Genomic DNA, 14,176 nt, shown 5'->3' with positions numbered 1-14,176 from the left:
ACCACCTAATGACACAAAACACGCATTGATTTTAAATACGGTTTAATAAAAAAAAAACAGAAAGACGGAATGTTGTCCTTAATTCAAACAATTATGCAGATCGTTGGCGTTATATTCCTAAATACCGTCTTATCACGAGCGATATCAATAGTTTAACTATAAGAAGTGGACTGCAATTTTTCTACACTCTATTAACAGTTATAGCACTACTTCTTTATTATTATGTTTTTATAATGCAGGGCCATGAACCCCGCTACAGAGTGTCAAAGAAATTGAATTATATTCTTTTTTCCTGCAATGCAGGTTTGCCTTGCAGTCCACCCATTGTCTTTTTTTGCTTTTTGCCTTAGCTTACATTATACAGATGAACTGCAGAATATAATTCTGTACTTGAAACTTAAGTTAGAAAAAATACTTCAAAGCATTCCTGTGAACCTGGAATCACTTTGTCTCTTCTTGGAAATGCTCCTATCCTATATTCGAAATTTTGTTCGCTCAACCTGTTTCTTCAACTTGTGGTGCAAACTATAGAAGGATCTAGTTTAAAGATCTCTGAAAGCTCATTTCACCAGTTAAGTGTCCAAATGATACGAATTGTGTGCTGTAAATGATTTTTAAAATTAAACAAGTTTCAGGAATAAATGAGACATTGATTTTTTTGATTTTTTTTTAACATGAAACTTTAAGAACACGGTAAAAGCGTCTACTTTGAAGTCTAGTTCAGATGTCTCTAGTGACGTAAACGCGTTACATAACAGAGAGTAAAAATGCTGTAATAGAAGCCAAGAGAAAATAATACATCAGATTTAAACAAAAAAAAATGCTTAATATGTGAATATTATTAATATGTGAATATAACCTAAAAATCAAATAAAACTTGATTTACCTGACGTTCTATTTTTACTACACGGGATGCAAGACTTAGCTTCGACTCGTATACATCTTTAGATTTACTTCCTTGCTTTCCTAAAATTTGATCTAGCCTGAAACAAAAGATAATATAATTTTAAGTCAAAATTATTTGGATTTTTGTCTAGATGTTTGTTTCTGTCTTTGAGTTAATTATTTGATCTATAGTAGCTCATTTTTGTATCACTCTGGCCACCTCCATGGGCGTTTATTTTGGTGCAGGGTCTGTTGGAGGTTTCCGTTCAGTTAATTTTCAGACTCAAATATTTGATCAACATAGCTTGTAATTCCCCTTTTGACGGATGCCAAGCCTGTTTAACGTTCAATAAAACTTGCTGTAATTAATGGGTTTGTCAGTGGAAAAGGCCTCTGATTGGTTGAAAGTGATGTCATGCTATCGCCATCATCCAATAAGAGGTCTTTTTCAGTGACATACCGACAAAAATTGTCTGGAATAAGCTCCATTGAACGTGGGGTAGGTGTTTTATCTAGATAGCTTCTGTAATAAGGTTTTCTTCTGGCCAAACTACCTAAGAGAAACCATTCGAAATTTTTTCCTACTTTTCTTTTAGCCTGTAGAGAGGTAAGCAGGCTTTTGATTTATAATCTCCTGTTTTTTCCCAGTTGCTTAGAAAACAAATAGGGTCCATATAAAGGACTTGAATAGGGGTATCCTTTGCCAAAACTAATGCATGCATTTTTCAGATTTCAGGAAAACCAAGAAATAATGATTATTTTTCAATTTTGGAGTAAAAAATAAATAGATAAAAATCCAAAAATTCGTCAATAGGTTGGCTGAAGTCCGTTTTATTCCTGACGTTGGTATTGCATTCTATGTTGGAGATAGATGACAGGTTTACTAATTCAAGGATCTCGGTACTATGTTTTGGCAGTGGGAAACCGATAAAAATCTGCTTTAGTCCTACAGATACTAGGTAATACTCAAACAGTATATGGGATATAATTCTGAATGAGTCATTAAACCTGTAGTAGTAGAGATTAGTGAAGGTCGATATTTAAGTCAAATCACATTCTTAGAAAAATTTGCTGGGAGAGGACAGTAGGGATGCAACAATTTACATTTAGGGGTTCCTACCTTAAAGTGCTGCAGTAATTCTCCATGGAGTTTATGATGACGAGGAAGAAGGGGCACTTCACTAAGTATCTGGTTGGTTTCAATTACCTGCATTTATCCCCTTCACAACAGGTTGTATTTTCAAAACGTACAAAATATATGAACTAAAGGTATAGGAAAATCTGCCAAAAGCCATAAGAACAAGAGATCGTAAGGCTGTTTAACTCACTGGTACTTGTTTGTTTTATTTTAATATATTATTTTATTATTTGTTTATTTTAATATATTCCATGTCTATGCTTGGAGACGGTTTATGTCTAAGCTGTACTACTGTCCATCTAGTTCTACGGGCTTCTGCGGGCTCTAGCAATTCTTCTACACATTCCTGAGTATCAGTATGCAAAGTCATTTTCTTCCTAGACTATTCAAGCTTTTGCATCATACTAATTCTTACCACCTTTCAATTAAAATGGTTTAATTGCAGTTTTCCTAAATCACTAGGTCTCTCCTTTCACTTATCACTAAATTACTCACCTAAATCACTCATTTTTCAAAAATCATTCATAATATTCAGTACATCTCTAATTTTTTAGCCCCCCCCCCCACCACTTTTTAGAATTTTATTTATCGTAGTATCTTATTATTACGTATCATAGGAGCTATTAGGTATCTATTAGTTACCATAGGAGCTATTATAGGAGATATCTCCTCCCCAGAGAATACAGCTTCCTTCACTTCCCAACTGTTGAGAAAGCTTCTATTCTGTTCAATACCATTCTTTTTTCACTTCCAAATTACCGAAGAAATTTTATTCTTTTCTACACAATTTCCTACAACTTTATCGCAGTTTAAGGACTCTAGAAATGTACTTCCCATCCCTCTCTAACACTTTACTTCAATTTTTCACTTTCAATTAACACTTTCTAATTCAGATCCTCTCCTAGCTTTCAACAAGCTCAGAAATTGCTATATACTAGCTTTTGCAGGGAATAAATACCATTTGTGAAATATGTACTTACTGTATTTCTACTTAGGGTAATCATACCATATCTTAATAATTAAGACTCAATAACTTAGGAGCATTTCAGTCTTTCTACTTTTAGTTGTCTGTGAAGCCTCTGCTTAAAGTGTGTTATTTACAAAATTTGGAACTCTTGCCTTTGGAGCTGCACAAATGAATTTGGCCTAACTTTCTCCAAGGAATGAGGGTCTAGCTTTAGGGGTACTAGCCATCTTCTTTAAACGTCCAAGACTATTTTTGAAACAGTCATTAAAATTCTTTTCTATATTAAACTGATTTTAAACTTCTATCTTGCAATGCTGAACTGAATGCTGAACTGATTTTGGAAACAGTCATTAAAATTCTTTTTTATACTAACTGATTTTAAACTTCTATATTGCAATGCTGAACTGAATGGAGAGCTGATTTTTGAAACAGTTATTAAAATTCTTTTCTATACTAAACTGACTTTAAACTTCTATATTGCAATGCTGAACTGAATGCTGAACTAATTTTTGAAACAGTCATTAAAATTATTTTCTATACTAAACTGATTTTAAACTTCTATATTGCAATGCTGAACTGAATGCTGAACTAATTTTTGAAACAGTTATTACAATTCTTTTCTATACTAAACTGGTTTTAAACTTCTATATTGCAATGCTAAAACTGAATGCTGAACTGATTTTTGAAACAGTTATTAAAATTCTTTTCTATACTAAACTGATTTTAAACTTCTATATTGCAATGCTGAACTGAATACTGAAATGATTTTTGAAACAGTTATTAAAATTCTTTTCTATACTAAACTGATTTTAAACTTCTATGTTACAATGCTGAACTGAATGCTGAACTGATTTTTGAAACAGCTATTAAAATTCTTTTCTATCCTAAACTGATTTTAAACTTCTATATTGCAATGCTGAACTGAATGCTGAACTGATTTTTGAAACAGTTATTAAAAATTTTTTCTATACTAAACTGATTTTGAACTTCTATATTGCAATGCTGAACTGAATGCTGAACTGATTTTTGAAACAGTTATTAAAATTCTTTTCTATACTAAACTGATTTTGAACTTCTATATTGCAATACTGAACTGAATACTGAACTGATTTTTGAAACAGTCATTAAAATTCTTTTCTATACTAAACTGATTTTGAACTTCTATATTGTAATGCTGGACTGAATGCTGAACTGATTTTTGAAACAGTTATTAAAATTCTTTTCTATACTAAACTGACTTTAAACTTGTATATTGCAAAGCTGAACTGAATGGTGAACTGATTTTTGAAACAGTCATTAAAATTCTTTTCTATACTAAACTGATTTTAAACTTCTATATTGCAATGCTGAACTGAATGCTGAACTGATTTTTGATACAGTTATTAAAATTCTTTTCTATACTAAACTGATTTTAAACTTCTATATTGCAATGCTAGACTGAATGTTGAACTGATTTTTGAAACAGTTATTAAAATTCTTTTCTATACTATACTGATTTTAAACTTCTATATTGCAATGCTGAACTGAATGCTGAACTGATTTTTGAAACAGTTATTAAAATTCTTTTCTATACTAAACTGATTTTGAACTTCTATATTGCCATTCTGAACTGAATACTGAACTGATTTTTGAAACAGTCATTAAAATTCTTTTCTATACTAAACTGATTTTGAACTTCTACATTGCAATGCTGGACTGAATGCTGAACTGATTTTTGAAACAGTTATTAAAATTATTTTCTATACTAAACTGACTTTAAACTTCTTTATTGCAATGCTGAACTGAATGCTGAACTGATTTTTGATACTGTTATTAAAATTCTTTTCTATACTAAACTGATTTTAAACTTCTATATTGCAATGCTGAACTGAATACTGAACTGATTTTTAAAACAGTTATTAAAATTCTTTTCTATACTAAACTGATTTAAAACTTCTATGTTGCAATGCTGAACTGAATGCTGAACTGATTTTTGAAACAGTTATTAAAATTCTTTTCTATACTAAACTGATTTTGAACTTCTATATTGCAATGCTGGACTGAATGCTAAACTGATTTTTGAAACAGTTATTAAAATTCTTTTCTATACTAAACTTACTTTAAACTTGTATATTGCAAAGCTGAACTGAATACTGAACTGATTTTTGAAACAGTCATTAAAATTCTTTTCTATACTAAACTGATTTTAAAATTCTATATTGCAATGCTGAACTGAATGCTGAACTGATTTTTGATACAGTTATTAAAATTCTTTTTTATACTAAACTGATTTTAAACTTCTATATTGCAATGCTGAACTGAATGCTGAGCTGATTTTTGAAACAGTCATTACAATTATTTTCTATTGCAATGCTGAACTGATCTTTGGATTTACTGACATTAAAAATCCTTAAATATAATCTTTGGTGAAAATGAAACGCAAGCTTAGATGTAAATGGTACTTTATTATCAATTTACTCTAGACTGCTATATTAACCTCAGCTCCTTAAACAATAACCCTCCTAAATTTCTTAGCGATAGATTCTTGAAAGTCTTCACTATTTGTCAAATGTCTTCTTATGTGTTTGACTTTCCGATCTCTATATATAGCAATATTAGCATAAGAAGTGTAATCAAGAGCTTCATATATACTTAAGTACTAGCTGTAGTGAAAATAAACGACTCATTGTGAAGTACATAGCCTAGTAATGTGTTCTGGATATGGAATTCCACATCAGCCTCAGAATTGTAATCAACGTGCTCAGAAGTCCTTAATTGCCCACTCTGGTGACAGTAAAACATTTTTGACGAGATGTTAACAAGATGTTTTATGATTTTTTGGTTCTAAATAGCAATGTTAGACTTAGATTTGCAATAAATAAGCTTAAAAACCACTAATGTATACTTATTGACATTTATCCAAGGCAATTGCACCGGCATTTCCATAATGTGCTAGAATCGCCTTTGGCCCATGCATGAACACTGAACAGTCACGAGTTGATAGAGGCGCAATATATTTGTGCTTCTGAAGCTGAGAGGGGCTAAAGACCCAGGGCAATGTAAAGGCCCTCCAATTAAACTTAAGTTTGACTCCATAGCAAAAAAATTCTGCCTATACAGTCTCGGAATGATCTTCCACGAGCTTGTCAACTTTAATGGGACCGCGAATAGTGCTGTGGGTTGCACTTTAACATAAAGGAGTGATGTAGTACCTCGGGGAAATTATAGCCTAGCATACAACATAGAATTTTGTCGTTATTTTATGGGAGTCCGGCGTATCCCTATCCCCCTACGAAAAACTCATCCTCAAAAACTCCTTCTCAAAAACTCCCTATCCTCAGCGGAAAAATTCCCCCTTCAGGACCCCCTCCCTCAAAAATAGAGCAACTATTTAATATAGAGCAACTGTAAGACGATTAGAGTAACTGTGAGATGGGATATTTTTGTGTTCTAGCTTTAATTTCAAGTTTTTTGAAAATTAAAACGTTTTTTAAATTTAGTGTGTTTTTTTAAATGTTTTTAAAATGAGGAAAAAGTTTGTATTTGAACCAAGTACCAAAAAACACTCTTTTAAGTTATTTCCCTGCGTCTTAGGGACATCAAGCATCTATTATAAATTTAGTCAAATTATTACACGAACCAAAATTTTGGAACCTGAAATTGATCAATTGCTGTGTTTGTTTTGTTCAAGCATATTGTTTAACCAGTGTTTGAAAGCCTAATTTTTCTTAGCTTTGCCAAAGTACCCAGGAGATCAAAACAAAAGCTATTTTTTTCTTCCTGGACCCATCCCAGGTCTCTTCTCCTATGAAAACCACAATTTTCTAAGAATTATTGTTTGTTTACTATAAAATTATGAAGTTTTTGGGGTAGTATCATAGAGCCGGTAAAATAAATAAGCCAAATTTACTCGCTGAATTTGACAGCAATTATCGTCCGAAAAAAAACAAACATATAAGATATGCTACACCTTCTTAGTCGCTTTGGTGCCATTTGGCAACTAATTTCTTATAATTCCTTATTTTCTAAGTAGTTCAGCCATCTTGTTGCCTCGATTGCACCTTTTTATTCGTTTGTATTCCCTGTTGATTTTTTTTACAAACTTCCAAAACTCTTTTGATTCATTCTTTCTAAAGACTAACCTTGGCCTTTAAGATTTTTCTATCTCAAACTTTCTTTTTTTACCTTTATAAGATTCTTATATTCCTTTCTCTCTCTCTTGTAATTCTGATACAGTTGTTTAAAATCATCTCCTTCTTCATTTAATTTTAATTCCTTCAGTGCCTCCCAATGTTCCTCCCTTTTATTCCTACATTCCTCATCATAGAATGTCTTAATAGCCTGGTTCCCTCTATTTTTACATATTTTCGCCTTTTAAGGTTTCACCTTTTTCTATATATGAGAACATTTTCACAAAAAAAAACTGTGTAAGTCCCAAATTCGTTTTCATTTTTTAAGTCATAAATAGTTGTATAAGTTTTTTTGTAACCAATTCAAAAATGAGATTATATTTTCACTCTCCCGGGTACTTTAATGTCATTTCACCGACACTTAAAGACCAGCAATATAAGGTCAAATATTGTAGGATTTTTTAACCAGAAAAACACACCTCCCTTACATTTGTATTTAATTTGAATGCCAAAATACAAGTTATATAGTAATTAAATTATTTAAAATATCCTCCCATTTTCTAGGCTCAAGAATGGACTTATTTTGACCAAAATCTTATTTTTTTATTTTTTTTCTAGAAAAGTGACATAGAACACAGACTTCTTAACCAGTATCACAATGGAAAAAACCTCCCTATTGTCAGGAAAAAAAAGAAAAAGAAAAATGCAAATAGAAAACAAACCAGGATGGGACACTCTGATCCAATATGGATAGCAGAAGAAGCTGTCACTTCCAGAAATTACATGGAGAAGCACCTAAGTCTCTCGAAGAAATGGAATCTACATTAAAAGTATAAGCTAGCATTTTCTAATAAAAGATAGTCTATGATCATTGAAAAATTAGGTATTTATAAAACGCAAATGTTACATTTAAAAATGTTTACTCGGTAGAATAAAAGGTAAAGGACGGAGCACTAGACTTTACAGTCCCTTCCCTATTAACCGTGCTGATTTACATTTCTTGGTCCTTCAGCTTGGAAGTTCCATAGGGGGCTGGGGGCCAACCATCCTGTACTTCTGCACACCACCCATCCTGTTTACCTTCCATGATTTCTCCATTTTTTATCTCCATTGGTTATCTCCATTAGTACTCATTTGGAGCTGGGATAATTTTATTCGTTAGAATAAATCAGATATTTGTTTGTCTCTTCCAAGGAGCTAGGATACCAGCTGAGAATAATGGATCACTTGCACAAATCTTGAAAATAGGCCATTATTTGCCTGTGGTGGAACCGGAATAACCTTTGTTTTGGACAGAGCTGTCAGACTTGGGGGAGAGGAGGGAGGTTACCCATTTTTAATTTTTTTTTTATTTTGCCATATATAGTTAATTTTGATCCTTACCTTACCCTGCTACCCAAAACACGGTATTTACAGCACTAGGCCCTTACGAAAAAAGTTCTGAATTAAGTTAATTATTGCATTCAAATCAAACTTATAATCTATAGGATGTTGGTTACTACTACTACTACTACTACTACTACTAATTCTGCTACTGCTACTACTACTAATATTACTACTACTAACAACTCACCACAGCACCAGAGCCACCTGAGGCCAACACAGCTGCGCACGCTCCTCCTCCATCCCAATCTATTTAAAGCTTCCCTTTTAACACCCTCCAAGGAAGTTCCCATTTCCTTTCGATCTTTCTTTATGACGTCCTCTTACCCAAGACGAGGACGATATGCTTTCCGTTTAGCCCTAGATGGTTGGCCAAAAAGGACAATCTTCTGCAATCTTTCATCCTTCATCCGCACAAAATTCCCTAGCCATCTCAATCTCTCGTTCATTATAGCCCTAGAAAGCAGGATTGAACCACATCTTTGTACAGCCTACTGTTTAAATTACAGTCAGTCAGCCGGGTACCCAGAACAATGCATAGGCAATTTCTCTGGAATCTAGCAAATCTTCATCGACTTTTCGGAGCGCCCATGCTTCAGAGCCATATTTGACCACTGTCATCACTGTAGCTTCTAAAATTCTAATCTCGGTTTGCAGACTTATCTTTCTATTATTCCAAACTTTTTTTTTAACTATGAAAAAACACCCTGAGCTTTGGCTATTCTACTTTTAACATCTTCACTGCTCCAACCATCTTTACTAATAATATTACCAATATAAGTGAAGCTGCTTACCTAATCAATCTTTTCGTTACCCAACATCGTCTTTTCATCTTCAATTATTCCTAGCTTTAGTAACTTAGTCTTCTTAACATTAATTTTCAAACCTATTCTAGCGCCCCAAACTCGCGAAACCTCTAAAAATTCATTCATTTTGCTCAAACTTTCATCAAGGATGCTTAAACCATCAGCATAGTCTAAGTCCACGAGGAGTGTTTCCTCCCCATTTGATTCCGATGTACTCCCATTACATTCCTTGTGAGACAAAGCCCATCAAAATGATCCGCATAAAGGGGGATAGAACACAACCCTGCTTAACTCCTGATTTAATACAAAACCAGCTGATAACCTCATTTCCTACCTTAACCGCACCAGTGTTATTCTCGTACATAGCACTAATCACTTTATTGTACTTGCATCGTATACCATATAAGGATAAGACCTTTGCTAAAGCTCCTCTATCAACAGAATTGAACGCTTGCTCATAATCTCTAAACTGACTTCTAGAGATGTTTAATGACTCAAGCAATTCTCAATTATTAACCTAAGAGTGAAATTTTGGTCGACACATCCTCTACCTATTCTAAAACCTCACTGTTATTCTCTTAAAACTTTGACTACAGTGTCTCTCAGTCTAAAAAGTATCATAATACTAAATAATTTGCTAACTTCAGAGACCAGCCAATGCCTCAATAATTACCTCACTCACTCTTACCATCCTTCTTATACAGTGGTTTAATTAAGGTTTTCCGAAAATCGTTAGGTACTTCCCATTGGTAGAAAACAGCGTACTATTTAAAAGACGAGATTTTTTAGCTCGACAACATTTCCTACCCTGAAAAAGGTTATCCTCAGTTTTATGCCCGCATAAAAATTCCTAAACAAAGATAATTCCCAAAAAATTCCTAAACAAAGACAAAGTTCAATTCCTCCGTATAATCTAGATGGCATTTTTTTTTTTTTTTTACAATGAATTAAAAACAACGTACTATTTAAATATTAAATAAAAATAAAACTACAGCTGGAAGTAAAGAGCAACATTAAATCTTAGAAAAAGCAGAAATTGTCAGTTTGTTTGCATAAGGGAGGATGATCCCTCCTCAAACCCTTGGTCTTTAAGCGACAGTTTGAGTTTTTGTGTCAATTGTTTAACAGCGACTTCTGAAATATAAAGGCCGTCAAATTACTTCGCAAAAAGCACTAAGAAAATTCAGCACAACGAGTGAGGGATTAAGGAGGAGGCAGCCCCTTTCATGTATGGGATAATTTCTGTTCGTTTTAAGATTCAATGTTGTTCCTAGCTTTTAGTTGAAAAAAGCTTGTTTTCTAACTTAATTTCTGATCATTTTCCAAATCATGCCGGTAAACCCCCTCCCCCTCTGTGGAGAATTCTCTAAGAAAATTACGCAAGGTAAATTCCCTCCTCTCTGAAACTTTCCTCGGAAAAATTTTCCCCAGACAATTCTTCTTGGAGAATTCTCCTTCGTGTCTTTAGAAAAAAACTAGTTTTTATATAATTTAAGTTCTGGTCTTCTTTTCATATCATGCCGGAATCCTCCTTCCCTCCATATAAATTTTCCACAGAAAGTTCCCTCCCTATATAAAGTTTCATCTGCGGAAAATTTCCCCACGGAAAATTCCTCCCGCGGAAGACTTCTCCCACGGCAAATTCCTCCTGTAGGAAATCCCCCCCCCCCCCACTGAAAGATTCCCTATGCAATTCCCTCTCACTAAAAATTTCCTTCAGATAATTCCTCCGAACATTCTATCCACATGTAAATTTGAGCAGCCAAAGCGAGAGTAAGACAAATAAAAAGGATTCCGTATATGAATGCCAAAAAATCCTCCCCCGTGCAAAATTTCCCCTGGAAACTTGCGATTGCTTTCTTTGGGATTTTAGTAAAGGTTTCCATAATCAGGGTCATAAAAAGGTTAGCATTCAAGGCTGTAATGAAGAAAATACTAAGCATGCCCCCCCCCCCAAAAAAAAAGAGATACAGTAATCGGTTTCAAATGCAGATTTACTTTCAGAAAAGGAGGGTTCCAATTCATTAAATAACTTCGACACACGTCGAAAACGTCGGACACACGTCAACAACGTTTCCGACACACGTCGGAAATACTATAGAGCAGAATTTCGTAGTTGGGGCTTATATTACATTTATTCTGCTTTAGGGGTTCAATTAGAAGCACGAGAAACACAGCTTTACGGCATTGGCAATTTACTTCTTCTTCTCTTTAACTTGTATAAAATAAAAAATAAACTCAAACGAACAAATACAATTCTGTATATGAGGGGAGCTACCCTCTCCCCAATACCCCTAGGAAAAAAAATCGCATCCATGATCTTTCTTAGGGCAAAAAATTCAAAGTTCCACGTTTTTAAATATGGGAGCTGGAAAACTCTACAGCAGGGTTATCAGATACGCTGAATCTGATGGTGCATTTTTCAGTAAGATTTCATGACTTTTGGAGCATGTTTCCTCTCTTTTTCGACAATCACACAAATTTACTTAGGCTCGTAACGTTTGATTGGTAACATTAAAATTAATGAATTTTATATATTTGGAATCAGCATATAAAGCTAATTCTTTTGACACATCTATTGTTACCAAAATTTTGTTTAGAGTTTCGGTTACTAGTGGGCCGAGTCACTCTTAACTTACAGTTCATTACCAAGAACTGTTTGATACACTCCAGAAGATATGGCAAGAAATGGATGTCGAAATCGAAGATAAGTTTCTAAGAGTAATTACAGTTGAGGGATAATTTGAACATTTTGGTATTCTTCCGACCACATACATAGCGAATACTGGTGAAGAAGTGATAAAAGTGAAAAAAAAGAATATAATTTATTTCTATATATATATATAAATATATATATATATATATATATATATATATATATATATATATATATATATATATATATATATATATATATATATATATATATATATATATATATATATATATATATATATATATATATATATATATATATATATATATATAATTTTCTAAGACCACACTGGCTAATCATGACAAAACGAAACAATAGTAAAAAAAGAGAAAAACGAGGATTATACAAGCCAGTGAAACATATGAACTAAAATACAAATATTTCGGTCAAGACCTCCGCTTGACCGTCCTCAGTGCAGGATAATAACATCGAAATTACTAATAAAACTCCATGGATACTATAAAAAAAAATTTTTCAAACCTTGAAACGAAACGCAACTAAAATTTGAAGACCCTCTCCATGTAACGGTGAAAGGGTAACTGAATGAAAAAATACAGTACTGAATGGGAATTCAATTTTTTAATTTATACAGAGACATTTTTAAAAGCTAAACGCTTTCCAGCTAAAACATCATCAGAGATTAGGTTAGTTTGCAAAATTTGATTTTTTTTAATATTCAAGTAAAGACGATCAGAATTAATTAATTCATTATAAATGGAGCTTAAATAGGTTTCTCCCGTGTCTCTATTGAGAGCAACCTTTCGGTGAATGTACTTTTTCATATCAACTGCCTCCCTGAAAACTTGGATGAGACCTTTAACAGGGGCAATAATGGAGGTGTTATCGAATAAAACGAAATGGTGCGGGTTGTCATACACATGCGGAGCCAAGGCGGAATCAAAAGTCTCAGGCCTTTGGCATAGCTCCATAGCTTTGTCGATTGAGGACCTGTGTTCCAACAATCTCTCTTCCAATTACTTATGGGTTCTTCCAACATAGAAACAGCCGCAAGAACATGGAACCCTATAAACACCACTGCCCAAAATAGGGCTCGTTTTATCTTTACCACTGTTAAAATAGTTCTGGATTTTATTAGAATTTTTGAAGGTGACATTTAAGTTATGTTTTTTAAGAGTTCTTTGCAATTTGTCACCTAATTTGCGAAAATAGGGCAAAACAGTAAAAACTTTCTTATCGCCCACTAAAGGGATGATATCCGTTGGGGGTTGTGGAGATGATAAATCTTTTTCTGCCTTTTTTTTTCTTTTTTTCTATGATGGATTCCAGTAACTTGATGGGATATCCATTGCAAAACGAAATGTCCTTCAGATAATTTAATTCTGGGATTATATGAGCCTTTGAACAAATTCTTATGATACGATCAACTAAAGATATAACTACTCCTCTTTTTACACAATGAGGGTGGTTGGAAGAGAAATGCAAATACCTATCATTATGTGTAGGTTTTCTATAAATTGAATATTCAAGGCTGAGATATTTGTTGAAGATTAAGACGTCTAAAAAAGGCAGTTTATGATTATCTTCCAGTTCCAAGGTGAACTGAAGGTTGGAATCGAAACTATTAAGATGAAGTAAAAAAGCGTTAAGTTCTATCTCTCCGTGATTCCAGACAGAGATCACATTATCGACAAACCGGCCCCAGAAGCGGTGTTTCAGAGGAAAAGTATTCAAAGCGGAGGTTTCAATAAATTCCATGTAAAAAGTGGCCAAAACAGGTGAAAGGCTTGTACCCACAGGGAGCCCATTTGTTTGGGTGAAAAATTGATTGTTGTACCGAAAATATAAAGAATATCTATTGCAAAGGCGAACAAGTCGCGTAATAGTTTCAATATCTAATGTTTTGTAATCCATCCGGTCAATATTATCTTCTAGTTTCTTTTGAAGAGCAAATTCACATTTTTTTATATCACATGATGTATACATCGAAATGGCATCAAAACTGGCCAAAATTGTGTCTTTTATTTATATCAAGGTTTTTTAATTTTTCCACATGGAGTACTGAATTTTTAATGTAAGAAGCTTACGTTGACACAAGAGGACGAAAAATTGTGGCTAACCATTTCCCCAGTCTGGAAGCTGGCGAACTATAAGAGGCCACAATTAGGCGCAAAGGAACTCAATCCTTGTGAATTTTTAGGAAACCATAGAATT

General features: G+C 33.5%; 1 protein-coding gene across 5 annotated transcripts in view; it reads right to left on the bottom strand.

Annotated features, from left to right (window-relative positions):
• Window positions 1-14,176, bottom strand: part of LOC148948272 (potassium voltage-gated channel subfamily KQT member 1-like) — a 420,960-nt gene that overhangs the window by 30,780 nt on the left and 376,004 nt on the right. For all 5 annotated transcript variants that reach the window (XM_089093855.1, XM_089093854.1, XM_089093858.1 and 2 more), the window contains one exon: window positions 887-983. In XM_089093855.1, coding sequence (XP_088949981.1) covers window positions 887-983 — 97 coding nt within the window. The remainder of the gene's footprint in view (window positions 1-886; window positions 984-14,176) is intronic.

This window comes from Artemia sp. Qi Xiang Cuo, chromosome 9, assembly GCF_049724085.1.
Source record: "Artemia sp. Qi Xiang Cuo chromosome 9, ASM4972408v1, whole genome shotgun sequence".
In the NCBI taxonomy this organism is placed as follows: Eukaryota; Metazoa; Arthropoda; class Branchiopoda; order Anostraca; family Artemiidae; genus Artemia; species Artemia sp. Qi Xiang Cuo.
Note: the sequence above shows the minus strand (reverse complement) of the source record. Positions and strands in the feature narration are given on the sequence as shown.